Source organism: Aquila chrysaetos, chromosome 16 (assembly GCF_900496995.4).
Source record: "Aquila chrysaetos chrysaetos chromosome 16, bAquChr1.4, whole genome shotgun sequence".
Lineage (NCBI taxonomy): Eukaryota > Metazoa > Chordata > Aves > Accipitriformes > Accipitridae > Aquila > Aquila chrysaetos.
The window spans coordinates 6294784-6322393 of record NC_044019.1 but is presented as its reverse complement, the minus strand read 5'-3'; the positions used below and the strand labels follow the sequence as shown (position 1 = coordinate 6322393).

The window sequence follows — 27610 nt, the reverse complement described above, 5'->3', positions numbered from 1 at the left end:
ATTTAGTTTCATAAGAACAATCAAGAAAACCCTCTGCCTAAGCACTGTAGGTCTCTGATGATATGCTGCCTAGGAACACTCCTGGAAGCACAAACCAATAAACTCAGTGGGTATATTTGGGATGCTGAAACCAGGCATGCCGGCATGCAAGTTCTTCCAGAGCCTGTTTGAGTGTACCCAACTCTCTCACTACATTTATCTGCATTTACCTGCTGGAGAGCTGTCACCCTGCTGTGGCAGACCAGACCTTTCCCAGGAAGCCAGAAACTCAGGCCAATCTGCTCCACAGAAGGTCTAAAGCATGACTTTTATGTCCCATAGGGTGGGGAAAGAGGGAGAGAAAAGAAAAAATGTTTTTTATGAGAATGGTAATACATATTTAGCAAAGAGCACATTTTAGTAAGTTCAAGCAGGGGTAGACTGTCTGACATCCTGCACAGCGTCTAAGTCACCAGGCTCACATGTCTCTGTTGCTTTTCTTTTCCAGGAGCTGACTAACATAAATCACATCAGCTGTGCCAGGAACCCGGAGCAAATCTGAAGATCTCTCAGCCAACAGCTCTGACCCTTGGAGTCCCATCATCCTTCTGGTCCCAGAGTCCAGAGCTGCTCAAGCATCAGCTCCCAGGAACACTTCCAAGGAATGGTGGATTTGCTGGCAAGGAACAAGCCGCTTCAAACTGAGGAACTTGGATGCTTTACTGCAAAAACAGCAGGTCAAGTTTAAGGTGAAATTCTTGGCCCCCTGCTTTTGTTTGTGATGATTTTTGTAGGACAAAGCTGCACCCTGCTTCGCATCTCTCCTCTCCCTGTATACCTCACTCGCTGGACACCACCTGCCCGAAGCAGCATTTGTGCTTACATTTGCCATCTGGGATGTGCAAGCAGTTAAAGATCTGTTAGAAAAGAAACACAATTTTGCTTTCTTTATTATTGAGAAATCAAAGACCTCATGTGACTTTGTAGATGACTTAACACATTTATAGACCAGGAAGGAAGTTGAGTTGCACTGCTCGCTTCGCTTTTCGGTGGGGCGGTTGCTGCAAATTCAACCTCATTAACTCACAGCTCTGCAGAGGGATCAGAAAATGACTGCCCAAACTACCACTGAGCCCCCCAAATGTTGCTTCTTCAACATCAAGACAGCAACAGTTGCTCTAGGGATCTTCCACATGGTAAGTTACAGGACTGAAAGGGGGGACAGGGAGAGTGACACAAGAAAAGAGAGGCAGAGGTGTAATCTTTGCAGAAGGTGTAATTATTGCAGATCACAAGGTTTCCTGACTGTTGACTTTTCTGTGTTCCCAAAAGAGAAAAACCAATTATTTAAGAGGGATGGACAAAAGAAAAGTTGGCGTGAGGAGAGGGGGGGCAGGAAGAAATTTATTGTACTGGGAGGGTTTTTTAACTACTTTTTCCCTGGCTCTACCAATTGGAGCTCATGGAAATTCACTCTGTCTCCTGTTTTTCCCTTGCAGCTTAATGCAGGAGCTCTTACGCATGCAGGGGTGTGTAAGCTTGGCCAGGGCTCAGTATGGCTACCTGGACCTGTTGGTTAGAAACTGGGCAGCACATTGGCAATGGAAACTATAGGAGTGCTGAAACTATGGGTCACTGGAGGGTGCAGGGATTTGGGCCCCAGGCAAGCAAAGGGCGGGTGGGCAAAGCTGCCTCACTTCTCTCTCTACGGGCAGTTGGACACTATATGCACCGGTTTAGTTTCCGTTTGGATCTGTGGCTGCGTTCAGCTGCCAGGCAGCTGGCGTAACTGCTCGTGGGTGGCTGCAGATGGCACCAAGCAGAGGCAGCAGAGCCTGGAGGGGCATTTCTTCCCCTCCACCCGGTTGCACAGAGGTGCTTTCAGGTGGCTTTAAGTCATACTGAGGATGTGGTTTCTCGCAAGGCAGAGGCACTTAAAATAATCCCATATGTTGCACTCAGTGTGCACAGTCACAGGTTGGGAGCCTGCAGGGTGATAACTGTTAACGGGGGCTCTTAACCTGCTCCTTGCACAGGAGAAGTGGATGGAGGGGAGCTGTAGCCTGCAAATACATCCTGGGCATGGCAGCTGTGGCAGCTATGCCACGCATGGGAAGGACATGCCATGGGCCCCCTCCAGCACCAGCCTGCTTTCCTGGGGCAGCAGGAGCAATCCAAGCTGCCTGAGCAAACCCTCACTGCACCATAGCCCCTTCCTCACTCACAGAAATCCAAGAGAGCAGTCTGACATGCTGGTTTAATGGTTTTGACTTCCACGATGCCATGCCTGCATAGATTGGTGGAGGATTCAACTCATGAAATGAAAGGCAAAGAAATCTGGAGATCAGCTTAGTTGCTTTTTTGGATAGTAAGATAAAGGGAAAGCATTCCGTGAATGATGGGGTTTTATAAACACGCCGGGAGTCAGCAGCACTGTGGGTTGCTGGAGGCAGTGGGCAGGGGGGGGTGACTGTGCTTGGGCACAGTGCAGCATCTCTGCACCTCGCTGGCTGGGGGCAATTGATGGTCCCGTGCCAGCCCAGAGCAGAAGAGCAGAGAAACTTGGGTCTACACTGCATCTTCATGCAATGTAACTACCAACGTCTTTCCCCTGGCATTACTTGAAAGCCAGGAACTGTAGTGGCATTTCCATGACATATTTTAATCATTTGGGGACCTCAAACACATTATGAGAATCATGCAATTTTATAACCATTTTTGCCTTCTGCTTTTTGAGCATGTAGATTACACCCTGGGCAGGCTACTCCTATTTTGCCACAAGCTCAAAGCTTATAATCTCAGTGTTCTAAAGAAAAAGAAATTGCTGCATTTCTTGTGCATTCTCATGACCCCAAGACACAAAAATTGAAACGTATCAAAGCTGAGAGTTTGCAGCAAAGCACAAGCAATTTCTGACAACCAATTAAACATATAGCCATCACAGAGGGATGGTCATGAACTGTTTAGAAATGGGACTCTGGTAGGAAGTATAGCCAAGATCTGAAGAGGAGCTGGCAAAATTAAAGGTCTGTGCAAAGGTGGGAAACACAAGACAGGGAACTACAACACATTTTCTCCAGAGAGCTACAAGCACGCCATGTGACATGAGCTATCTGTTATCAGTAGTGAAACAGAGATACAGAAAATTTTTTTCCTAGCTGGGAGGGTGAATCGTAAAAAAGCCTCCTTTGTCTTTCTCAGAAGTCAGCAAATGCTTTGAACTGAGGCACATTTTTTCTCACAAGTGTTTCACTGTGATGCCACTAACAACAATAGAAATTCCTGATTTGCACCAGTGTGTGATGGAGGAGAATGAGACACCACCTTTCGGTGCACCAGCACCAGCTGACAGGGAAAACTTAATTACCAGTGACATTATATGAAAGATGTGTTATTTCAAAAAAGTTTTGTGGGTCTGTTGAAGACATCAGGTGAGTTTTGAACAGCGAAAGGCAGAGAGCCTTGGAGTGAGCCTTCACAGCACTCACGGGAAAGATTTTGAAGAAGGCGTTCAAAGGTCCACTGAGGGCGGGCAAGAGAAGCTGCTTTTTGCAAAATGACAAAGGCAGAAGTCATAAGACGGGTGTCCTGAGTCTGCCCCAAAGTCCAGCAGCCTCCCAGCCTGTCTCCAACAGCAGCCAGCAGAGCTGCTTAGAGAAGTTGTTGGAAGCAGGACAGGTACCAAGTGATCCCTGCCCTGTGCGTTCTCTGCAGTCAGTAGGTCAGAGACATCTTCAGCTTGAGGTTACATGAAAACTGTCATGTTTACTAGCTGTTGTGTTAATAATCTCCAGCTCTGTTCTGCTCGCATTTTCTTTTCAAACATTTATTTTCCATGTTTGACAAATTCTAGGGTAACAGGGCTCTCTGTGAGAAGAGGCTGTTTCATACAGTCTTTTTTTATCACTGTGAATGTTATCCCTCTCCTGACTGTTAGTGGAGGCATAGTTCAAATCAGAAATTATGTGTGGCATACTTAGTTGTAGTTTTTACCTTATCCTATATAAATAAAAGGATAGGTATCTGCAACAAAACACTTAGATTCTCTGCATTGCTAACTAAAAGAGGATAAAGAACTGATCCTGGGCCCTGAAGCCAAGCAATGCTGCCTGGCTTGGAGTCAGGCCCTTCTGGAGTAGATTGGTCTTGAAGAAAAGTGGTTGGAGTGGTTCAAACCAAAGCCAGGGAGCAAGCTAAGTATGGCAGTATAGGCAATCAGGGGTCTGGTGCTGGAGCTACATATTGACCCTTTTTAATGTGGGACAAGTCTGCACTGAGTATGAACGTGACTCTGAGATCATTTTTAAAACAGACTTGCCCATCACCCATAGCATGTCCTAAGCACATTCACAGGAAAGGACTTAGCAGTAATAACTCCACCTGATATTTTAATGAGGACCATACTCTCACATGGCAGTCAAAGCCACCTGCATGTGTCCTCTTTCTGCTCTTCCAGGGCATAATTTGTCTTCATCCTGCACCTGACAGATCACAAGCAACATGAACTCAGCATGGGATCTCACCATGCTTTTGGAGCGGATGCTGCAGAGCCACTGCTGGGTCCTTGCTCTGCTCTCCCTCTGCCCACATTGGTAGTCCCCAGTGCCAGGGCTGCCTGGGTAGGAAGCAGCCCCGTTTCTCTAAACGGCAGCTCTTGTGCAGTTCAACCACCATCGCAGTGACCAGCTGGATGTGGCTGGTGGTCAGGAGGGTTTGGGGTCACCCTCTGAAACTTTGTGGTGCATCATTGCAAAGCCAGAATAGTGATTACCATAAGATATGCACAAGCATGATGTACAAGATCAATGCAGCGCATGTCATACCAGGGAGCATTAGCAACTAACATGCAACTTGGGTTTAGACTAAAGGGACAGAGATGCTCTTGAAGACCGGGTTTGATCCAGTAAAGGATATGGGGAATGGGCAGGGGCAGCCTGAGGCCTCAGGTCTTCAACCCTGCTGCTGCTGGCTCCTGACAGGGTAACCGTCATTGTGATACCAGAGCCTGTAACTCCCCAAGTCCCTGTGGATCCCACTGTGTCTGTACTTACCATATCATCTCAGTGGGTTTCTTTTGCATAGAACCCCTTGGAAAACAGTTTAATTTTCAGAGAAGGTTGTCTTCTCTTACTTCTTTAATAGATAACACAGAATAGCAACCATTTTTTCCCTACCTCTTCTCCACCTTTTTGATCATGTAGCTACAGCTGGGCAGAGGGAGGGGAAAAAGAAAAGGGGATTTATAACTCAGCAGTGACTTGGATGATTTGCTACATCAATACTGTTGGTTTGTATCAGTATAAATTATTGCTGTGGGTCCTAGTGATGAATCATAGTGATGCTGGGTGATAGTAATGCCATCAAACACAAGCTCTCAGGCTTTGTGGTGATGTCTTGTCCTTCTATAAATTAGATTTGTCTCACTGCTGATCTTTCCATAGACAGTTGAAATAAATCGTGCACATTCTCAAACAATCGGGGAAGGAGAAGGAGGGGAACAAGGAGGGGACAGAGTTGTGTGATTAGCAAAGCTTTACTGGGTGTTGTGAGGTGACTTGCAGGTGACTTTCAAAGGAAGCATGGAGGAATTTGTCCTTCTGCTCGTCGGCTCCTCCTGGGCATGAACAGACCTCAAGTTATTTGACATTAGCTTCAAGAACAAGGCTGGAAAGTTGCGTCTGTGCATACAGCATGAGCAAAAAACCTGCAATTCATTTGCTACTAGTCCTTGATTAGAGCCAAAGGAGGTCTTAGAAAGCAGCATGTCTGTACCTTGGTCTGGCCTCAGTCGCAGATGAGCTCTTCTCTTTGGCAGCTCTTTAACTCAAGGAGCAGAGTCTCATCTCTGGGACCTTCGCCAGGTCCAGTCCTCACCGGCGGACGTGACTTGTGTTGGTACAGCGCTGCGATTCATCACGCTTTCAGCAGGCTGTGGCTGACCCAAGATGTTCAGCAGACCCTGTGCTGCTCCCTTGTCCTCCTGGAGCATCTCTGTTGCACAAACAAGACGGGGAGAAGGAGGCAGCAGGAAGGAAAAGATAAAATGTTTTGAAAGGAAACCAGATGGGAACCAAAACCACTCCTCACTTCATCCTACCCTGCCACAACAACTACTTTTAAATTAAAGTAAGAAAAGGCGAGGCTCTGAAAGTATAGCATTTGTTTGTGGTGGTATTTGCCTTCAAAGTGAAGGGTGTCACCTGCTTGCGTGCACCGCTGTCAGAAACCCTCTCAGCACCCCAATGCGTTGTCAGAGCAGGACGTCACTGTCCCAGATGACGCCAGTTCATTGTGGCTTCAAGCTCTTCTTGCAGAAACACTCTGTGTGAAAAAACACAAAGGAGCAGCCGTCACACCAAGGCCACGTGCATAAAGATAAATTATTTGGAGATTAGTCAAGCTGCACATATTTCAGAAAAAAAAGGCACATGACACAATCTCTAACAGCAGTTTAACCCTACTGCAGCTGCAGCAAAATTATTCACCAGGGAATGGGGGCTGCATGTGTCATGCTGTTAATATTCTGCCTTGCAAGACACCCCCAATTTAGCTGCCTTGATTTAACGACTGGCTCTACCTCAGTCCTACACTATTTGGCTAAGTCACTTAATTTTCTGGTGTTACAGATTTTTTTCCCAGAAATTTGAAGGATTCCTTTTAAATGGAGGCAGCAACAAGACGAGAGGTGTTGTCCTGGTTTCGGCTGGAATAAAGTTAGTTTTCTTCCTAGTAGCTGATATAGTGCTGTGTTTGGGATTTAGGATGAGAATAATGTTGGTAACACACCGATGTTTTAGTTGTTGCTAAGCAGTGTTTATACTAAGTCAAGGACTTTTCAGCTTCTCATACTGTCCTACCAGCAGAGGCTGGGGGTGCACAAGAAGTTGGGAGGGGACACAGCCAGGACAGCTGACCCAAACGAGCCAAAGGGGTATTCCATACCATGTGATGTCATGCCCAGTATATAAACTGGAGGCAGTTGGCTGGGGGACACCGTAGCTTGGGGTCAGCAGGTGGTGAGCAACTGTATTGTGCATCACTTGTTTTGTATATTCTATTGTTATTACTTTCCCCTCCTTTTCTGTCCTATTAAACTGTCTTTATCTCAACCCGTGAGTTTTACTTTTTTTTTCCCCCTGATTCTCTCCCCCATCCCACTGGGTCGGGGGGGTAGTGAGCAAGCGGCTGTGTGGTGCTTAATTGCCAGCTGGGGTTAAACCATGATAGGTGCCCTCCAAAAGTTGCAGCTGTAGGAGATAAAATAAGAAGGGCTGGCTGGTGGAAGGGGTTGGGAGACTGTAGTACACTGTGAGCTGTGAATTGAGTGCTGGGAGGTGAAATTTCCTATTTTAAGCCCACCTCCCTCCTGTTGTGACATAGCAATAAGAAAGGGAACTGGATGTCTGTCTGAGCAGTCCTGTCTGTCTGAAATGGGAACCTTTTGGTTTCTTCTGGAGCTGAAGGGTGAATCATGAGTGAGAATATATACAGGCTTGCAGACCAAGGAGTGCTGGGCAGACACTACATCAATCTTCCTCTACCTTTTTCTCAAATTGTGGCAAGCAGCCCATTGTAGAGGTTTCATCACCTTGTATGTATATTCTTTACAAGAATAAATGGATTGTCACGTGCCAGGCAGCAGCATGTCAAAGCCAAAGTCAGGTGATGGAGAGGTATCCTGGTCCTCACATGGCACTTGTGATGGAGAGCCAAGGGAAAGGCACAGAGATCGTTGCCTGTTTTATCTCATTGCAGTGCAGTGGCTCGTTCTTTCTATGCAAAAGTCCTTTTAAATGGAAAGTTTAAACCAACTTTCACTTTAAAAGTCTTCTCCTTAATCTTTCAGGTTGAGCTTGGGTTTTCTATCTGATGTGTACTTATTCTATGTGACTGTGGTTGGTCTGGTTGTGTGGCTCATTTCAACACCTGCAAGGAAACCAGGGCCTCTTTTACTCTACTGTTCCCCTCTTTGATAGATATTAGAGATTCTTCATGTGTTCTTCATACTGAAGTTTAGCCTCTGGCTCTGCTCTGGCTGTAAATCCATCTGGGATGGGAGCATTTGGGATTTTATGTCCTGCTTTCACTCACTGGTCTTTCAGGAATGAAACAGATATTTAGGGCTCAGGTCATCCATTTTGCTCAGGCCTCCTTTTAACAGCAACCTGAAAAAAAAACAATTTCTTCCTATATTTCCCATGTTGACATTTGAGGGGTGTGATCAACAGTAGCAATAAAGGAAATTAAATCTCTTCAGGAGCATGTACATGGAACCTCTCAGCCAAATTAGGGCACTTGAAGTCAGCATGTGATTTTCATGTGTAGTTAGTTAAGAGATGCTTTACATCCCAGGGGAGACTGTCAGGTGTAAAGAAACTTCAGATTGATACAATGTCATCCTTGACAAGGTTCAGTGCTTCCATGGGACTTCAAATGCTGTTACATTAAACTGAATTCATGTTAACTTTCTTGTGTCCCCATGTAATGAGATCTAGATATTTCTCCTTTTCCTACCGGGCTCATGAACAAATTGCAAAGTTCATTTTCTGCATGACAAAAACTGAAAAAAAGCAGTGTGTCTTATGTAGCTGTTGAACAACCTGATATCAGACAGGCCAGGAGAAAATATGACACACCCTTTCTTCCAACTCAGACTCTGGACAGTATTTTAAATTCTGAGGGAAGACTCATGGTAGGACACAGGGTCCCAGTCCCCACTGCAGCAAGAGTGTGGCTTGATGGATGCTCACTCTAGAAGCAAAGGGCTCTGGGGGATGGGCTACAGCTCTTCTGGAAACTGCGCTTGCAGCTTGTGGCACAGAAAGTTGATGAATTTGGGTTTGAAATAGTTTCCAGGTCTGCTGCAGCTAACGCAGAGACAGTGGGAGAGTCTGCATTCAGTTCCTGTCTCTGCTGCAGGGCATCCCTCCCAGCCACACTTCCCCATTTCTGGGGCAATGCAAAGTCTTTCTTTCCATGCCTCTTTGTTCTGTTTGCTTGCAATGACAGCCCTAGCACATCTGTTACTCCTGCCTGAACTCTGTCTGGATCTCACATGGCACCTCCAGCCATTGCTCTGCAAAAGACAAAAAATATTATCTCTTCTGCTCACTGAACAGTTAGGTTTGCCTCATCTCCCTGCAGTTGCTGGTTTTGTGCTGTTTCCCATACATAAAGTTTGCAAACACGAGTGCAGACCACAACAGTTCCGGTTCCTCCTTGCCTGCATCACTTCTTTAAGCTGTTGTTGAAATGAAAGGCTGCTATAGCTATTGTGGAAAAGGTGTTTCAGCTCTATGGTACCCAAGCTGTGTTGATCTTGGTGGCAGATACAAACTTGCTTCCTGCATCAGTGTGTGGTTCAGATGACTCACAGACAGTAGTTGTGCAGTCCAGATAAAGTGGCTTCTCTCATTCACCTCTTCATGACAACCTCTTTTTTTGTTGATAGTGCTTTTGTTGATGGCTCCTGTCCCTGGTATTCTGCAGAATGGGTGCTCCCAATGCTGGACCCGGTGTTGGTGGGGTAAAGATGGAGAGTCATGTTGGACAGGTTTCTCCATTTTTTGCACCGCTTAGGATTTTCTCTCCTGCAGACTCTGTTCCCACGTCTCTGAGGAAAAAATGCCCAGGGAATAATGGTCCATCCATTTCTCCTGGTCTGACACCCCCTCTCTGCTCTCAGGCTGTGCCCTGTTGTTGTGGCAGGAGGTCCTCCTGGACAGGGGTAAAGCTCAAGCAGAGAAGAAGTAGCAGCTCTTTGCACAGTAGCAGAGAGATCAGAGAGCTTGTCCAGATCACTGATCAGACAGTGAGACGCAGCTGCAGGGTGACAAGCCCGTGTTTCCTGCATCTTCGGGGAATGTAACAGCAGGCTTCCTCCCCAGCCACCCACACTGTTAAGCCAATTTTAAAATAATACAGTACACACTACGCTGCTTTTGGAAAGTGCAGGTGTAGGTATAGGACTGGCAGACCATGCTGTGCTCCAGCTTGCTACACCCTCAAAATGCAGAAGAAATGAAAAGACATACCAAGCATGAGGGAGGACAGCAGAGATTGGAGAATGAGGAAGAAAGTGATGAACAAGATGAGATGCATGGTGCAGTCAGAAATGTGCCATCTCACTATACAGTGCTGAAACTGTCAGTAAGGTGATGAAGGAGCAATAAATGTCATCACAGTAGTCCTTTACCCCAAGAAGTGTTATTTGCTCTGAAAACAGTGTGGGCAGTGACTGATGCTCTGTAGTGGCCTTGGACTTCTTGTTCTTGGATCTGCAACAAGTTTGGTCCCCTTGGCATGCACTGTCTGTAGCATACACATTGGTAGGGTGGGATTGTCCCAAGGAGGGATGTGGTGGGCTGTCTGGTCTTGTGGCTACTCATTTCCTGGTTTTACTTGCACAGAAATACCCTGGACTTGCTGTCTGAGGTGCTCCAAGGTAAGGTCTCCAGCCTTATGGAGGTCTTCTGCAGCCCTTCACTGCCCAGTGCCCCACATGCAACAGGAGTTCTCCCTAACCTGGGGGTTAGAAATTGATTTTTCGCTGCAGATCATAGCTGTTTGGATATAGAAGTTCAGTGCTAGGACTGAGACCACAGCTCTAGACCTCACTCCATCTCACAGCTTGCTAAACTCAGAATGGAATGAACCCTGGAGTCTAGGGTTTGATAGTCCAATTTGGAAACTTGGAGAAAATAATTTTGGTTCAATGTGAAAAAAAGCACATTTGGAGATTTTTCCCAAGTAAATAAAAGGACAATGATGTTTCTGTCAATGAAGTAGTATAGCTAGACTTATAGAGAGATTTTTATTCTTTTTGTGTTTCTTTTATACTTTAAAATGCTATTGTTACATTGCAATTTCAAAATGTAAAGCCAGGACTTTCTGGATAAAAAATGTTGAAACAAAACTCATAAACTTTCTAATTTCTTCATCCTCTTTCAGAAGCTGGCAGAAAAAGACAGTAAACTGAAACCATTAATAAACTGATAACTTCTGCTTCAACATTTCCTTGTGCAGGACTTTAAACCCTTCATGACTGTCTCACTTGGACACCCATCCTGCATTTAGGACTGTGGTCATTGCATGCTCCATGGAAACAAATTTGTTGACAGGAAGTTGGCCCAAGGCCCACTGAATTGTCTTTTGCTTTTGTTCTCCTAGGTTATGAGTGTTTTGCTGCTGATTGAGTACTCCCTGGAGGTAGCAAGCGGGAAAGGCTTTTGCAAAGACCTGGACAAGGATTACTACAGAATTGGTAGGTCACTGAGATGCTGGAAAGCAGCAACAGTCTGTGGGGTTGAGAAGGAGCCCAAGGTCCTGCATTGGTCCCTCTTTCTTTTTCATCAAAGAAAATTGGAAAGTGGTATTCAGAGCACATGGGCCAAAAGCTCAGACCCAGAGACAAAATTTAGGCTCTAAAGATTTGGATTTTGGTTTAGGCCATGACTGTGCTGGCTTTTTGGGGACCAGTGTGGAGCCCAGAGAAGTTGTCTTTATTTCAGTGGATCAGGCCCTCAGCCCAAACTCTCCAGTAACCTCATACTCCTCCAGCCTTTCCAATCCCTCTACAATACATTTTGCATTAATCTGACAATCCTGTTTTCCCTTTCTCTTTCTTTTCACCAACTGTAGACCATTTAAGCCTTACACACACTGTTTACTTCCTTCATGTGTTGGGTGTTTTCCAGGAAAATACTGAAGTGTCTGACCAGCCTCTCAACGGACCTAGTCCGGCCTGTGACCTCAGGGTCCCAGAGTGGGGAGAACTTGCAGCCCCACACTACATCCCATGGGTGTGTGGGCTACCTGACATTGCCGCCAACACCCTGCCCTCTATGCCATGGAGCCATCCTCTTCTCATCATCCATCATGCTGTGCAGGGGGTCTCCTGCCACACAACTGAAGGCACTTCAGAGGGCCACACCAGCCCACCTCCCTTTCCCCCCTGTCCCTTTGGCCCCCATCCCCAGATTTTCCCAACCTCTGGTGTTTTTTGCAGAACATTGGTTGTCTGGAAGAGCAGCCAGGCTGCTTCATATACCACAAATAGTCACAAGCATCATATTCATCATGGATGATTGACTTCCTGCTGCTTGATCTTGGAAGGATCTAGCTTAGCTTTCAGAGACCTGGCAGCTATCTCATGTGGGGTGCCATTTAAAAGAAAGTATCTCCCCAAACTTCAAATATTACTTAACCAGGCTAATTACGCATGAAGCTGCTTGCAAGCAACAAACAGAGGGTGCTTTTTCTTTTTCTTAGTCACTTTTCGATGTAAAACCACAAGTTGAGATAACCCTCTGCTGTGTGCAGAAAGATGGAAACCAGGCTTCCACACCCTGCATTGTCTCTCTCTGCAAAGAAGGCTCATAGTCAGAGAAAAATGCAACTCACAGCAGCAAAGACTTGCCTGTTCCCTGCTTTTCCAGTGTGTCCTTCCCCAGGCTGCAAGCACACACAAGGAGGCCCGTTGTAAGTGGAGGAAAAGGAAACAAAGTACAGCAGATTCCTGCACATCCCAAACTCACTTGTCCCTGAGGTAGGAGTCATAGTGGAAAGCACCAAAACAGGCATAGTCACTGTCTGGGTGAAGTTACTGCTAACAGATGGGTTCACATCTTTCAAAAGAGCCCAGCTGGGTTTTAGGAGGCACACTGTGATCCACCAAGGCTGTTTTGAAAGGCATCAATAGTGAACGGAAAATGGAAATTTGGGTAAGTCCTGCTGATAGGAGACCGAGCAAGGGTCTGCTGTCATGGTTCACATCTTTCACATGGGGCATTATTTCCAAAGTAGTCCAGTCTGGGTGGGTTGGAGGCTACTTTGCTTAGCTGTGGTCCACAGAGGTCCCTCTGCAGCTGTGACTCAACACCCAATGTAGACTTGCATGATGACTGCTTTGGAAAATGCTTTCTGCAGAGCTTTCCCACTAGAGCAACACACAATACATGGAACAGGCTCTAAAACTGGACCGTTTTCCGGGTGGCTGGGATCAGCGCAACACAGGTTGGAGAATCCAGTTTTCCATTTCTGTGATACATGTTTCTAGTTTTAATTTTACAGATGAAAAGTGAAGAACATGATGCAAGTGTGACCTTAAGGTCTTCCTCCATTTTTGGGCTTGGTTTTTTTTGTTGATTTTTTGTTTTGTTTTGACATACCTGGCTTGGACATGGGCATAGTTGGAAATAATTTTTCCTGATGGTGGAGTATGCACATGCATTTTGACTATTACAGTGATCTGAACTGCTGAAAACTGAACATGGTATTTGCAGATCAGATTACTTTCCTACAGACACAGTTACGTAAAAATGACAATTGTTTTTCATTATTTTTCTCAGAAAGATCATCCAAGGCCAATAATTTTTACTTTTCCTCAAGTATCCAAGTAAAATATTCTTTGAAGAAAAATAAACAAATTGTTGAGAGAGATTTTTCAGATAATTTCCATACAAAACCATTATATGCTTTCTAAGCAAGACGTACATTTCTGCAAATCTGGAGGGTTTTCTTTAAGAATAGAACTGTTCTGAGTGAAATTGGCCCCGTTTTTAACAACTTCCCCTCTTCCCACACAATCAAAATGACAGGTCTTCCCCCTCCCCCCCCCCTCTTCCACTGCCTCCTACACAAAAAGGAACATTTTATAATGAAATCCCCAGCACTTCCACTTGGCTTCTCTTCCCAAGCATTTCAAAGGACTGTGCTTGGGAGATTGTGTTTTCTGATTATAGTTGGAATAAACACAGTGCAACCCTTCTATTTCCAGAAACTAGCAGGGAAGCAATACAGCAAAGCAGTACAAAAAGTTCAATTTTACTTCAAAACCCAGATGGAAGAGTTGGAGAACAATTTGGGGAGAGGTTCTGTCGATGCCCTCAGCATCTGCTGCTCTATTTGTAGATCCTGCCAGATTAAAGCACGTCTCAGAATATATAATGCTAACGCTGTAGTCATGGACCAAGAATATAAATAAGGCAAGGTTTATGGAAAAATGCTTTTCACATGATATAGTTGGAAAAAATACATATAGGGGTTTTTATAAGAAATCAGAGCTCCGCCAAGATTTCTCAGCAGTGTGTTTTGCTGCCTTAAAAAGAGGGTATGGGATGGGCCTCGACTTCCACAGGTATGGTCAGGGAGGGGAAGGAAAATTGGAATTGTTGTAGGTTTTTGCAATTGACAGGGTAATGAGAAGGGTGACTGGGTCAGCTGCCCTTAGAAGAGGGATGCTCTGTCCCTTGCAGCCTGCTACCCCTTGCTGTCTTGGTTTACAAGATGCCATAGGCAGCACAGGACTGAAAGCACTCCTCTGAAATTTGCTTTTCAATGAAAGTTGACCAAGAAATTAATATAAGACCTACTGAAAATGTTTGTTTAAAAAGGGAAGAAGACCCAGGTTCTTCTTTGTCTTTGGGAGCCTTGAAGATGATTTTCCCACCCCTAGTCAATGGGTCAATGCCAGGATGTTGGCTAAAGTAGATCTAAATTTACTACCGAGCTAACATTTAAGAAATAACACAAGATTCATTTGGCCAGGCAGAGGGAACAGGAGACAAACTTTGCTGCATGGTGATTTGGGGCATTCAGTTGCAATTTGGAAGAATTAGGTTCTCATGTCTATGCTCTACCTCACGTAGAGCAGAAATTTGGATGAGCATTTCCCATGCAGCCTCCCCCATTTCCAGTCTATTAGAAATCTCATCCTGGAGCTGAGAAGCCTTCCTAGCAAAAGACTTCTTGGTAGTGCTTCAATCCCAAAAGCATATGAGCTTTGGCAGACTAGCTTTTCCTGCTGGAAAAATAAAACCAAAAAGCAATCCCCCCAAAACATTTCAGTTAAAACCTCCTTGCCAGTTCTAAGCTGCTAAAATGAATAGTTTTCTGCCTTGAAAAGATTACACTCCACTGCTTGCCATAGGTCAGATCTTTAGGATGTCTTCAATTCATGCCTGTGTACAGTCTGATTCTTAATCAATTTTATTTTTCATTAATGACTATGAAAATTGAGGCTGTGGACAAACTACAACTGGAAAAGTTGTTTTAATTTCTGTGCAGTTAGCCAAGAAAAATACCTCAGTTATGCCTGAAGACCCGTGTGCACAGTGTATATCATATCCTATGCATACTATTTCCTATGTAAAAAATATTCCCTCCTTCTCTGATGAAAAGTGAATCCAGCTAAAGGGACTGGGAGGCTTCTTCCCCTTGCTGGTCCTGCCCATCGTTTGAATGTGGCTGTCCAGAAACAGCTCCCTGCAGCTTATCAGCAACACCAAATCAGACACTGCCGTCCTTGACAATCTGTGAATGCAACTGTTAAACCACAGTTTTATGAGCCCTATTTGTATTTTCCATGCCAGTTTATTGGGCCATAAAATAAAAAGGGGTTTCTCTGCATTCATGAGAAATATTAGGACTCATTCAATGTCCCTCCTGGCTACATTCAGGGCAAAAAACCTGATGTGAAGTTAATAAAAAATAGACATTTGGCAAATAAATGCTCTCTCTTCGTGTTGGATGGGTGGGGGGGTTTGGTACTACTTACTAGCATTGCAAATCCCTAGTGCAGCTCTGCAGAGGCCCCCCAGTCCGGTTATACCACCTCCACAAGGAAAAATCACATTTACTTCACAGCACATATATATTACTTCTCATTAAATTCCCTGGGATCTCTGGGACACTCAGGTAGTCTCTGAGAAGTTGAGTAAGAAAAAGCATAAGAAACAGCATGTTTATTTATTTGCTGCTGCTGTTTATTCCTGTATGCTTTTGGAAAAAGGTGCACCTCAAAGGAGGCAAGCTCTCACCACACTCTCTGCCAGCAATAAAGTACCACCGCCAGCATGGAGGTGGTTGTGGAACTGAAATATTCTTGTAGGTAGGATATTCTAGGGCTATAGGAGTGAAGCAGACTTTGTGAGGAGCAACATTTCTTCCCTGACTGATTTTATAATCATCAGATCAGAGCAAAAGTAAGGTGGATCTCTGGAGGTCTCCAGTCAAACCTCCTGCTTGAAACAGGGCTGACTCCAAAGATGGGGCAGCTTGCCCAGGGCTTTGTCCAGTTGAGGTTTTCAGACTCCCCAAAATTAGAATTCCACAACCTCTCTGCACCCTTGTTCAAGACTGCATCACTTATTGTAAGATTTTTCTTCCTTTTATCTGGAATTTCCTATATTGTAACAGTTGCCTCTTGTCTTGCAGCAACAGCCCTCAAAGAGCCAATGCACCTTCTACAGGGACAAACCCTGTTATTCACTGAATACTCTGGTGCTTTTTAAGGTGCTGTAGGGAAAACAGGTTATTCCTCAGATAGGCACCCAGATGAACATGCAGGAGGAACAGAGGGGAAAACCGTGGAATGATGCCCCTGTGTTTGAGATTATACAGGTGCTCAAGCTTGGTTCAAGATTCCTAAATTTTGTCATTTTCTGAGGGGTTTTAAGTACAAAAGAGACAAACATTCATCCTACAGAGGCCAACTAAGCATGAAAGCAAATACTGAAGAAACTTAAAAATTAATGTCTTATATTTTTGGACAACAGATGCTAGGCATGGAAAGAGCCTGTTAGTCACAGTAATCCGGTCTCTAGGGTCTGCCATGGCTGCAAGCACCTCAAACCCTAGGGATCCCCAGGGATCTACTGCTGGTTCTGGAAGGTAACTTGCCAGCCTGCCATCCCTCACAAAGTATTCCAGGTGGCATTTGGCCTCACTATAATGTGTACCACATTCCCATCTCATGGAGGGTTTGCACAGACAGGGCTAAGAGCCAGCAGCTACCACTATCTAAGGGGGTCACTTCTTTAGCCCATCTGCTAAATGTGCTCCCACAAAGGAAGAAGTCATTTTGTTTAAGTAAAATTTTTGATTACTGTGATCAAATCCATTGGTACTAAAATGTCCCTGGAACGGAGAGATCTGCTGCCAGCAGAAAGGATGACTATATTTGCTGTGAACAAATAGGAGGCAGACAGTGAGTGGAAAGTTGTTTTGGTTTTCCTTTTCTTTCCATCCCTTTGTGTCTGTAGGGTTGTGGGCTTTTTGTTTCTTTGTTATTTTGTTTAGGGGTTTTTTGATCTAGGTTCCACTTGGAAAATTCAGCTGGGTTCTGCCGGCAATTAGCCTGCAGAAGCAACGGCCAGTTGCCCAATTAATTAGTGAGCCTGCCGAGAGAGCTGGAGCATGAGACCATGTAGAAAGACGCAGAAAAACACAGCTGTCTCGAATCCGAGGAAACACTGTGCTAAAGAGATAAATCCTCTCTGGGGCAAACTTCTGATGGTTGGTTCTGGGAGGAAAATCAGGGAAAATGGCTTCAGGCAGTTTGGAGTTTAATGGAACTGGGACTGCCTCCTTTTATGGCTGTTCCTACAAAGGCTGAGTCTGTCATCTTTGTTAAGCTCCTTTCTGTTTTAAGTTTATGTTGTCCTTGTGTTAATCTTTGGTTCTTTGTGCACCAGATCACAGTCTTGTCTCTACTCCCCTGCTTCAGAAAGGTGGGTTTGGTTTTTTGATTCGGAGCTTAGGCTCCTCCCATGACCCTTGTGAGCTGCAAAGCTGTGAGCAGCCTCTTCTGCAGGAAAGCCCTTTCTCCATTGCCCTCTCTGTTCTTGTTCAGGCTTTGCTGGATTTGGGTTTTCTTTCTTTGCTGTTTCCTAAGACTTCTTCCTCTTCTGAATTTCAATTCTCATTACTTTGTCGTAAACAGATCCTGCATTTGTTTTTTTAAACAGGTTATAAGTAAAAGCTATTTTCTTGGTTTGTGCTACCAAAACTTTTTGCCTGATGTAAGTTAAGTGTTTGTTGGATACTTTTGATCACTCCCTTAGGTCTTGGATGTCTGACACCTCCACGTGCAGCAACTCATGTAGTGCTGCTCCCTCTCTTGAGATAAGCTATTCTTGCTTCTTTGAGGGATGCAGCCTCCTCAAAGGGCTTTTCTCTTTGAGCCCCAGAAAGGAAGAGGCTTCTCATCCTCAGGGAATGAAGTACTGGTCAGAGCTTCTTTTCAGACTAAAGGTTCCTCATCAGCAGATCTCATTTCTATAGGAGACTCAAGCGTGTTGCTAATTCTTGAGAAGACAGTAAGGGAAGTTAAAATATCTTTTAGGTTGCCCAGAGTAGTTGTGACTGCCCCATCCCTGGAAGTGTTCAAGGCCAGGTTGGATGGGGCTTTGAGCAACCTGGTCTAGTGGAAGGTGTCCCTGCCCATGGCGGGGGGGTGGAACTAGGTGATCTTTCAGGTCCCTTCCAACCCAAACCATCCTATGATTTTGTATCAATGCATTTAAATTAAATAAAGTGTACTCTCTGCTAGCAGAGTACAGATGTAAGGAACGTGGCTGTTGGTGCCACCTGCCCTTGCTGCTAGATGTGGTTCAGCCCAGCTGTCAGGCAGGTCCTCTAAAACCCTGGAAAGGCTCCAGAGCTTCTCACTATCATATTTGGTCCTTTCTTCAAGTGGCATTCATCCATACCCACATCGCTTAGCAGAGCCTGGATGCACTACTTGACAGTTTGCATATGCTGTAGCTGCTGCATCTAATGGGCGCCCATCTCCTGCCAGCTGTCGTGGGCAGCACTGGGCAGTAGGTCTGCCCTTCTCCAGCATGGCTCTCCCTTTGACTTGGGCTGACTGTTTGTATTTGCTCCCTCCAAGAGAGGAACTAACTGGGCAAATTATGATATAGCTGTGACTGCTCTGCTGCAAATGTTTTGTTGCTGTAAACAACAGTGTTGGTGGTGTCTACCTGAAGAAGAGGGATGGGTTTCTCTGCCTCAATAGCTTTGTAAATTATTTTATTATAGTTATTATTATTTTAGTATAAAATATTATTTTATTGTCAGCAAAGCTAGGAAGTGAGTAAAGGACACTTTGGTATATGGCCAAGCACTGAAATACTCCCCCACCCGCTAAAAATGTAATGTGGTACCAAAGCTATAGGCAAACACTCAAGCTAGGGGAGATGGAGGGGCGTTTTCATGGTGAAAAAATGGGTAATATAGAGCAGTGAAGGATTTCAGAACAGCTGGAACATATCAGGGATCCAACAGGCTAAAGCACAATTTCTAGGTTTCTTTATGAAAGCAAGTGAAGGGGGTAATGGAAAAAATAGACCTAGGTACTAGATTTATTTAATAGCCGTGGAATAAATTGGGCAGTTGGCAGGGGGGAAAGTGAACCAGTAATCAAACATTCCTGATGTTTGAGAAACATACCTATGGAAAGCATCAGTTTCTTTTAAAAAGTCAGAAGAGTTAAAAGTTTGGCTCTTTCCTAATAAAATTAAGTCCTTTATTCAAGCACTTGGGAGTTGGAGACCCCAAACAGACTGTTGCTATTTTAAACTCAGGTAAAGCAATAAGAAAGAAATCAGAGAGTGAGTTGGAGGAGGCACTGTAAAAGACTGTACAGTAAGCAGAGGCAGATAAAGAAAGTAGCAGTGTTTTGTCTTTGGAGTGAGCTGCCTTTTTTTTTTTAGAAGCAAACCAACTTTTAAGAAAACCTCACACTGTCTAGACTGCTATGAAGACCAAATGTCCATACTGTACAGTGCAAGCAAGGTTTTGGTAGTCATCATCAGGGCAGCCTGCAATACCAGGAGGGAAAATTGCTTCCTGGGAACTGTTCAGTAGGAAGTTACATGTTTGTAAGAGATGACCTTTCTGTACCCAAAACGGCTGACATTACTTTCAGCCCTGTAGGTAGAACTGTCTCATGTTGTTCTCCTCACATATTTATTTTTAATGTGTATGTTGCATCCTACAGCTACAGAGAGTGGAGGTGAGATATTTCACCGTGAAACTGTAGTCCATACCCATGGTGTGTGGTTAAAACTCATGCTTCTTGTCTGCTTGCGAATCTTGCAGATCTTTCACCAGATTTCACTGCTGGTTGCTTTACCAATTTTTGACTTTTGAATCTCAAAATAATTTCCAACTCAGACTTATTAATCATTAGCTAAAAGCACTCTGCCTTTTTTTCTACTTCATTTTACCTTAATATTGTAGCCTAGGATATTTAAAACTGCAGCCTGGGCAATAAAGTTTTTTGGCTCCCACGTGCCTGAGCTGACAGTCTGCTCAACCTGGTGGCTAAAGAAACAGAAGCTTCAAAGACAGATGAAAAAGTGGGTGTAGAAAGGGAAAAGAGGGTTACCTTCCAGCTGTGTGGCATTCATTCCCCTACATACACAATTCTTTCTGCCAGGTTATCACACTTTAACTCTTCCTTAGAGGTATGATTGATTTGGGACATTAGGCTCCAGCTTTTAGTAATGTGGTAATTACTTTTATTACTTTTAGCTGATGTCATCACCAGTTTCCTGTTGATCATCATGCTGTTCGTCATCAGCTTCCACCTCCTTCTTGGTGTGGTGAAGGTATGTTCTCCACAAATGACATTTAGCTGCTGGCTGAGGTGTCTCTGAGTTGGGAGGTACTAGAGGAGGGGACTAGAGGATGCTCAGTGAAAATGCTGAAGTGTGATCAAAAAAGCAGACAAATGTCTCTGCTCTCTTACACAGGGGGAAGGCGGCTGGTTTGCAGTCACAGGCTCATCTACAAGGCTGCTGTCAGATTTACCAAATCTGGGTGACATTTCCATCAAGACTATTTTTCATGTTAAGGAATGGAAATGTTACGATTTGGAAATGTTGTTTTATTGTCTCCTTTCCTTGCTCTTTTGCAAGTCAGATCCTGGAGGGGAACTGTAACTCCTCTGTTACACTGGCGATTCATTTCCCATTTTAGGGGAAGAAATGACCATGCATTGGTGTCGTTACCCAGCTTTCTCTGTAATGGTAAACTTTGGGGACAGCTGAATGATGGGATCAAGTGTCAACATCACATAGTGAAAATTCACAGAAACTTTCCAAGGAAGTGAAAAAAATCAACGTTGATGCCCTTCTTTTTTTCTGAATCAATTGTCACCACAGTATGTGGAATTAGATGCAGAAATTCCAGGAAAGTATTTATGCTTGGAGTACCTTAATATATGTCCTTTCAGGTATTGATAGCTGGTCTCATTGTCCCATTCAGAATAGAAATAACTGGCATCGCTTTTCTTTCTCAGAAGAGGGAACGTCTCCTGATACCATTCCTTGCTCTACAAGTCATGGACTTTCTCCTTAGCCTCCTAACAATGTTCAGTTCCTACATACAAGTCCCAGCAATCATTTCTGTGTCCTCCCTTAGCCACACGGTAGGTAACGGCTCACTTCTGGGGTGGTCTTCTCTGTTCTCTATGAGATGGAGACGGATGCATAATGTGGGAATAAAGGATCATTATCTTGGGCCACAGTTCTTCATGGCAAGGTAGTCTCTATACTGGCTGGAGACAAGATGCAATCCTTGGGGGCTAGAGGGTGCATAAGGAAAACTAGTGACAGCTGGGACATTGTTTAGTTTCCCATGTCTGGGAATCTTTCCGTTGCTTTTATTTTCTCTCTCATGGCTTTGGGGAGGTTGTTCTGGGTATGCCTGTGCTAGGAGGGGTTTGCTGGAGATAAGCTAGAAATATCACTGCTCCAGCTAGAGGCCTTTTCTGTGGAGCTTGTATAAATCAGCCCAACAAGAAGGTTTGCTCATAATTTTGGCTAGTATAAGTGAATTAAATAGCTTAGGCTGTCAATGTGAACAAAGCACAGACTCTGTGTAAAACATGGAAAATCTATAGAAGTGATGCAGTCTTGTAATCATAACCAAATTCCTGTTCCCTGCCCTTCTTGCAGCAGGGATACTCCAAGATCCCTTTCCTGGCTCTGCAGCTGCTGGACTTCTGCCTGAGTATTCTCACGCTCTGTAGCTCTTACATGGAGGTTCCCACCTATCTCAGCCTCAAGTCTTCAGACAATGGGGTAGGTTATGAACAAGCTCAACTGCCTTTTCATACTGTGAATCCCTATGAAGTTTCTTTCAGTGGCTATTAAGACAGAGTAAACTTTCTCTGATCTATACAGTATACCCAGAACTGCTCTGTTTGATGACAAAAGAGGATTTTCCATATGTTCTTACCAACACAATGTTCTTGATTGGCAGCTTGCTTATGCATGTGTTTCTTAAAAGTACACCTTGTTTTTCTTGTAAGAATCTTATAGATGCAAATTGCAGAGCAAAATGATTTGGATAGAGCCTGCCTGCATGCATTGAAAATGCATCAACTTTTCATCTTTATTAAACAGTCATACTTTTAGCTCTCATTTAAATAGTCTTCTGAAAATCTTTGCCAAAGGGGTGTAAACAGTAGGAGATAAAAAATATCCCATACTCTTTCTGATGAGGAGAGGAAGGTGGCCTGTCCCACCTTTCTGAGAGGCAGGCTGAGAAACTTGCTGAGATCTCCACCACTTTGTGTGACCCTGGTAGAGGGAACAAGCATTTATGACTGAGACCCTCTCTCTCTTTTCACAGGGCTTTTTGCCAACCCTGGGGAAGTTACCAACAGAGGAATATGCCAAGGTGATGGTCACCTTCACCATTGCATTCATTGCTGTCCTCTTCTTGAAGGTAAATGGCTGCAGGGTCTGGTGAGGCTGAAATGAAGTCGTCTTGCCTGGAGGATAGGAGAAATTGGGTTTACTTCTCTCTCAAATCTACCAGGGCATTGGAAAGCCTTGTTGGTCTCTCCTTGGGCATAACAGGAGTTATGCCTCTGCATAGTGTCTGAGACAGATTTAATATTCAAATCACCGGTTTTATGCTTCTGCAGATGTGAGTTATAAAGCAAAATCTCTCTTATATCCAGAAAATACTACTGCCCATTCATCTTTAGAAGGATAAGATGTTTGAAAACAAATATAGGAAACTCTTCTGCTATTGTGTGCCAAAATAAATTAGATCATTAAGCAGCAGGTTAGATCTTCCACTTGGGTAAGTCGCCGTATCTGCACTGATGTAAGCGGAGTTATGCACACTGATACCCTGAAATTTAATTAAAACCCGTGAGCTGCTAAATCCTGCTTACATCTCAGAAAACTCCACTGTGAGATGGTTTCTATTCTTCTTGCTTCAATGGATCAGAGAACAGGTTTTTCACTGAGGGGTTTCAGACCAGCTAAGAAAACCAGATCTTTCCAGGTACTTGGGCAGATTCTCCCACAGTGAAAAATGCTACTTATTAGTTGGAAAGCATTTTTTATTCAGACTCTTCCCAGGTGGCCAGACAAGCCAGTGTGGAGTGGAGTGTCTTGTATGATTGCACTGTAGACATGACTTTAGCATATCTTTTAATATTTGCATAAACTGCGCAATAGGAGTGGAGATAACCCTGAAACCCAGCTGGCAGTGTGGGTCTTCAGCAGAAATCTCACTGACCTGGCAAATGGGTTGATTTGAATTTTCCACAGGGTTAGCTACAAGACTGCTTAACTTGCAATGACTTCTTGCGCTGGAGTTTGTAGGAAGAGGGTTGGTGGGGGGAGGATAATTAAAAAAACAATGGACAGGCACAAGTACTCCTTGGTCTACTAAACTCCCCAAAACAAGTTATTAGGATCCCATCCTTTAAACTCAGTGACAACCCCTCCCCTCTTCCATGTGTAGCAAAACCATTTTCATGAGAGAGTTCCTTCCAAGTGATAAAGATCTGACGAGGGACATGGCAAAAACATGAAATATTTTAGACCTAAAAAGGCCATTTGGCCAATCTCAGTTTCAATTCACTGAATGCCCACACCAAGGTAGTATCTAAATATGTTGGACTAGCCCAGGACCTTTTAGCATAAATTGACTTGCTTAATGACCCATCGCAAGCATTTATTGCTTTTACACTAAAATGTTGTTTCTGTGCATCCGGTGCTGTTTGCCTGCCAACTTGCAATTACTGTCTCCAAATAGTTATCTGCATCCCACACCATAGCATAATTCAGCTAAAAGGTGGTCTGTCAGATGGAGAAGAGATGGGGCACCTGACTCACTGAACACCTCTGCCAGTGACCTCATATGAGACCTGCAAGACTTTGCTCACCCTTTTAGCGGGAAAGATTTCTCTGACAATGCTCAGGGGATGGTAACGCTCCTCTACCTCCTTTCTCTCGTATAACAGCACCCGTTGCAGGGATCTTGTCCTGTTGCAACGTGGAAGTCTCTCCATGCAATTTCACAGCTTCTTACCGGTGCGGTGGCTGGTTGTATGTTTACTTGTAGAGCCCCAATGGTGATATCAGTTCTTCAAGTCTAAATTCCTTGGAGATGCAAAGTATTCAAATGGCAGAGTGAGTGAAGGGGTGATGCTCACATAGCACCATTAGAGCAGTCTCCGTTGCTGATCTGTGTATCCATGAGTCATCTTTCTCTCACCTCAGTATCATAAAGTCATCCCCCTCCACCACCATGGTGATAAGAATGCAGAAACCAAGGGGAATGAAACATTTCTGATAGGAAATGAAAGAAAGGGTTTAACATAATTACTTCTGAAGTAACTCACTTCCTGACCTCTAGGACAAGCTTCCCATCCACTTATTATGTCAACAGCTGCCAGAGAAGTTTTCTCTCTTCAATTCAGTGTGGAGAAGGGTATCCTACAGTGACTCTTGAGTGTTTTGAGTTAGCCAGTAATGGGATGATCCCAAGGTCACTGGCTGCCTTTACATAAGCTGCGTGTACTAATGTATTCTGCTCAAACCTGCTTTTGCTTGCAGCAGTCTTAACTGAAGTCAACTTCATTGAATTCGGTGCAGATATTGGGTTGGCACTGCAGCAAACTCTTACAGAATCAAAATCAAAGAAAGGATTTTTTTGTTGTATGATTTGGGGGGGGGGGCGGTTCTTTCACGGATTGGGGAGGTTGTACAGTTTATATGATGGCTTCAGTGTCTTGCATGTTTGCTCTCTGTATGAAGAGGCTTTTGGAATGGGGAAGTTTTTTGCAGTATTCACTAAAGGTGGTCAAAGTTTGGATTTAACTCCTCATCTCTGGAAGTTTGTTTGAGAGATGGATTCCTTCAATGGAGATACTTCATTCCTTGTTTTCGTTCTTTGTCTTGGCTTTGTGTCAAGACAAACAGTCCTCATTGTTCTAGGAAATCCTAAGCTACATGGCTTGTTCTCAGGGCATATAACTCCCTATGTTCCTTTGAAAATGCCAACTGTTTTTAAAGTAGACTCTTAAGCCAATAAAAATAAGAGGCACACGACTTTGCCTCGCTGCACAGAGTAGGGAAAATATTTATTTAATATGGTATGTTTCACAGGCCTTGCTTATTTTCTTGTGCCACAATCCGTAAATCGATTCATTTTTCTCAGAAAAGCTCTTATTTATTGCATCTTGTAACTCTGTGAGGTGCAAAGCAGTCTTGTCAGAAAAGTGTAACTATTGCAAGTATAGGATTTTGTTGAATGAACTGACCTTTCAGGTCAGTCCTACTTGACCAGGGAGCCTTGGATCTCTGGGTGGTGAATGTTGTGCCCACGGTGCTTTTCTGAGACAGCCAAACTTTGTAGCCTGCTCAGAAAAATAACATGAAAGACATCCTTTCCTTTCCTACCTGATGACATTGCACTCTCAGGGGTCTTAAGCATGTGCCTTTATATTCAATGGTATTACTAGTCCTATTGACTTCCCACACGAGTGTCCTGTTCCAAATAGATGGAGTTGTCACCTTTCTAGTGAAGGATCAAGAGAGACTGATTTAAGGCCCTGGGACATATGGTCCCAGACTTCTACTTCCAAAGAAGAGAGTAGAACGATAGCAGGCTGGTGGCACAAATGGAAATGCTCTTGTTGACTTGCAATGCAATGGCAGACTTCCTTTTCCCTTTCCTTTTCAGGCCTATATGTTCAAATGTGTCCTGAGCTGCTTTAAGCATATTAAAGCCAGCAAGAGAGAGGAGGTGAAAGTCGACCCACAAGCAGTTGAAAAGGTGAGTAAAGACTGCTTCAGATTTATACTGTGAAAAGGTATGGTTTAGACTGATGAGATGCATAATGATCCCTACTTTTGATTCTCTGGTGGTCTGAGAGATAGTTTGACCCTTCAAATGTGCATTAACAAGTACTAATAATCAGTTTCCAATTATATTATATTCCTTTAACTTTACTTTTGTATAAAAGTTTTCGAAGTCAATGGTACCTGCAAGGAACCTGAAACTCAAGCTTCAGGCAAAGCAGAAAACGGGAACATATTGCTTGTATTCTCTGTTCCAGATATTTTTTTAATTTCAGTTGAACTCTGATTTCTGTGCCTAATAATGCTACCCTTGTTTAAAATTAAGTTTGTCTTCACCCTTCACTGGTTCAATGTCTGAGAGATTTGGTGCACTGCACTTCACCTTAACAGTTTGCTAAATAATGAATATCAATGTCCTCCCTTAGATTACTGGTGATCTCTTTAATAGTAGCATCCAGCTGCTCTGACACAATGGAAAGATATTGAAGACCTTCCAAAAATAAGAGATACTGTAAAGATGGACGAGAAGTAAAGAGGAAGAATATGGAATGCTAAGTGTTGGCTTTTGTCTTGTTGAAACTTGGCAAATATGATGAGCCTTGTCTTGCCAGTAGTGTGTGCCCCTGCTGTGCATGCATCATGGCCCTCTGCAATCATCTGAGCTTAGCTTCTTTGCTTGGGCAATGAGGCTTATATTCTGGGTGTTAAAGAGCCTTGTTTTTTTTATTGCAACCATGCTTTGGGAGAAGTAGGTAGGACTGGCAGCAAAGTGGTTCATAAAGTGCTACTGACCTCTAATTCTTCTGGATTTCTGCCCTTTATGTCTTACAGCCCATGTGGTTCTTTTACCCTGCTTTGAACTAGGTAGAGAAACACATCCAAGATCAAATCCACTTCAAATCCTTCATGTGATCCCCAAAGCATAACTAATGGTCTTCTCTTTCAGGCTGTGCTGCCATCGTATGAGGAAGCCTTAGAGTTGCCTTCCAAGGAATCCCCACCACCCTATGTAGCAATCTAAGCTGCACTCATGGAGAGAAGATGACATCTGTATTGCTGTTGGTGCCTCTTACCCCTTCTCTCAGATAGTCAGCCTCATTGAGAAGTCTTTACTTTATAGCAGTATCGTGCTTTTTACAATCCACCTTGCTTTATGAGCCTACAAAGAGTAATGGTGAACCACTGGAGTTGGCGCCTTGTTCTACACTGGCAGTTTTGACTTGGTACTACCAAGCTGCAGAGCTAATTTTAATAAACTTGGCACCAGGCACCACAGAGGTTCCCATCACTGGCCTCTGACATCTGGCTAATGTGAAGTGTAGGCACTGGCCTGAATCCCTTGTCAGGCTTGCTTTATGCCAGCAAGATGCTGTTTCTCATCTGTCTCACATCTAACTCAGCAGCTGAGACATTTAGGAAGTGGAATGGGAGGAAAATGTGCAAGAACCTTTTCACTGAGATAGTCCCACCCTGAAGCTATGCTAACTAGTACCTTTTAATGAGAAACATACAGGAAAGGGATCAGCAAAATAATGAAGATTTCAAATGAACTATGACGCAGCTCTCATCCTGTCAGTTTATGGTGATGATTAATAGTGTGTACTCCAGAATATACAACATGCTGGAATTGTCACAGCTCTGCCATTTTATACCTGAGTGTTTGCATTTTTTTTGCTTTTAGTGTGACTTGAAAGATGAGTTTCAATTAAAAAAAATGTTAATGGCTTCAA

General features: G+C 44.0%; 1 protein-coding gene across 3 annotated transcripts; it reads left to right on the top strand.

Moving 5' to 3' along the window:
- Nucleotides 1–977: 977 nt before the first annotated feature.
- LAPTM5 (lysosomal protein transmembrane 5) lies at nt 978–27610 on the top strand. 3 transcript variants are annotated; one of them, XM_030039749.2, is made up of 8 exons: nt 978–1175; nt 11149–11242; nt 20299–20375; nt 21068–21196; nt 21729–21851; nt 22405–22500; nt 25762–25854; nt 26827–27610. In XM_030039749.2, exons 1-8 carry the CDS (start codon nt 1089–1091, stop codon nt 26899–26901), a joined length of 774 nt encoding a protein of 257 aa, XP_029895609.1. In that variant the 5' UTR covers nt 978–1088; the 3' UTR covers nt 26902–27610. The 3 variants fall into 3 exon arrangements, with proteins under 3 accessions (XP_029895609.1, XP_029895608.1, XP_029895610.1); XM_030039748.2 differs by having other exon boundaries at nt 981–1175; nt 21726–21851; XM_030039750.2 differs by lacking the exon at nt 11149–11242 and having other exon boundaries at nt 997–1175; nt 21726–21851.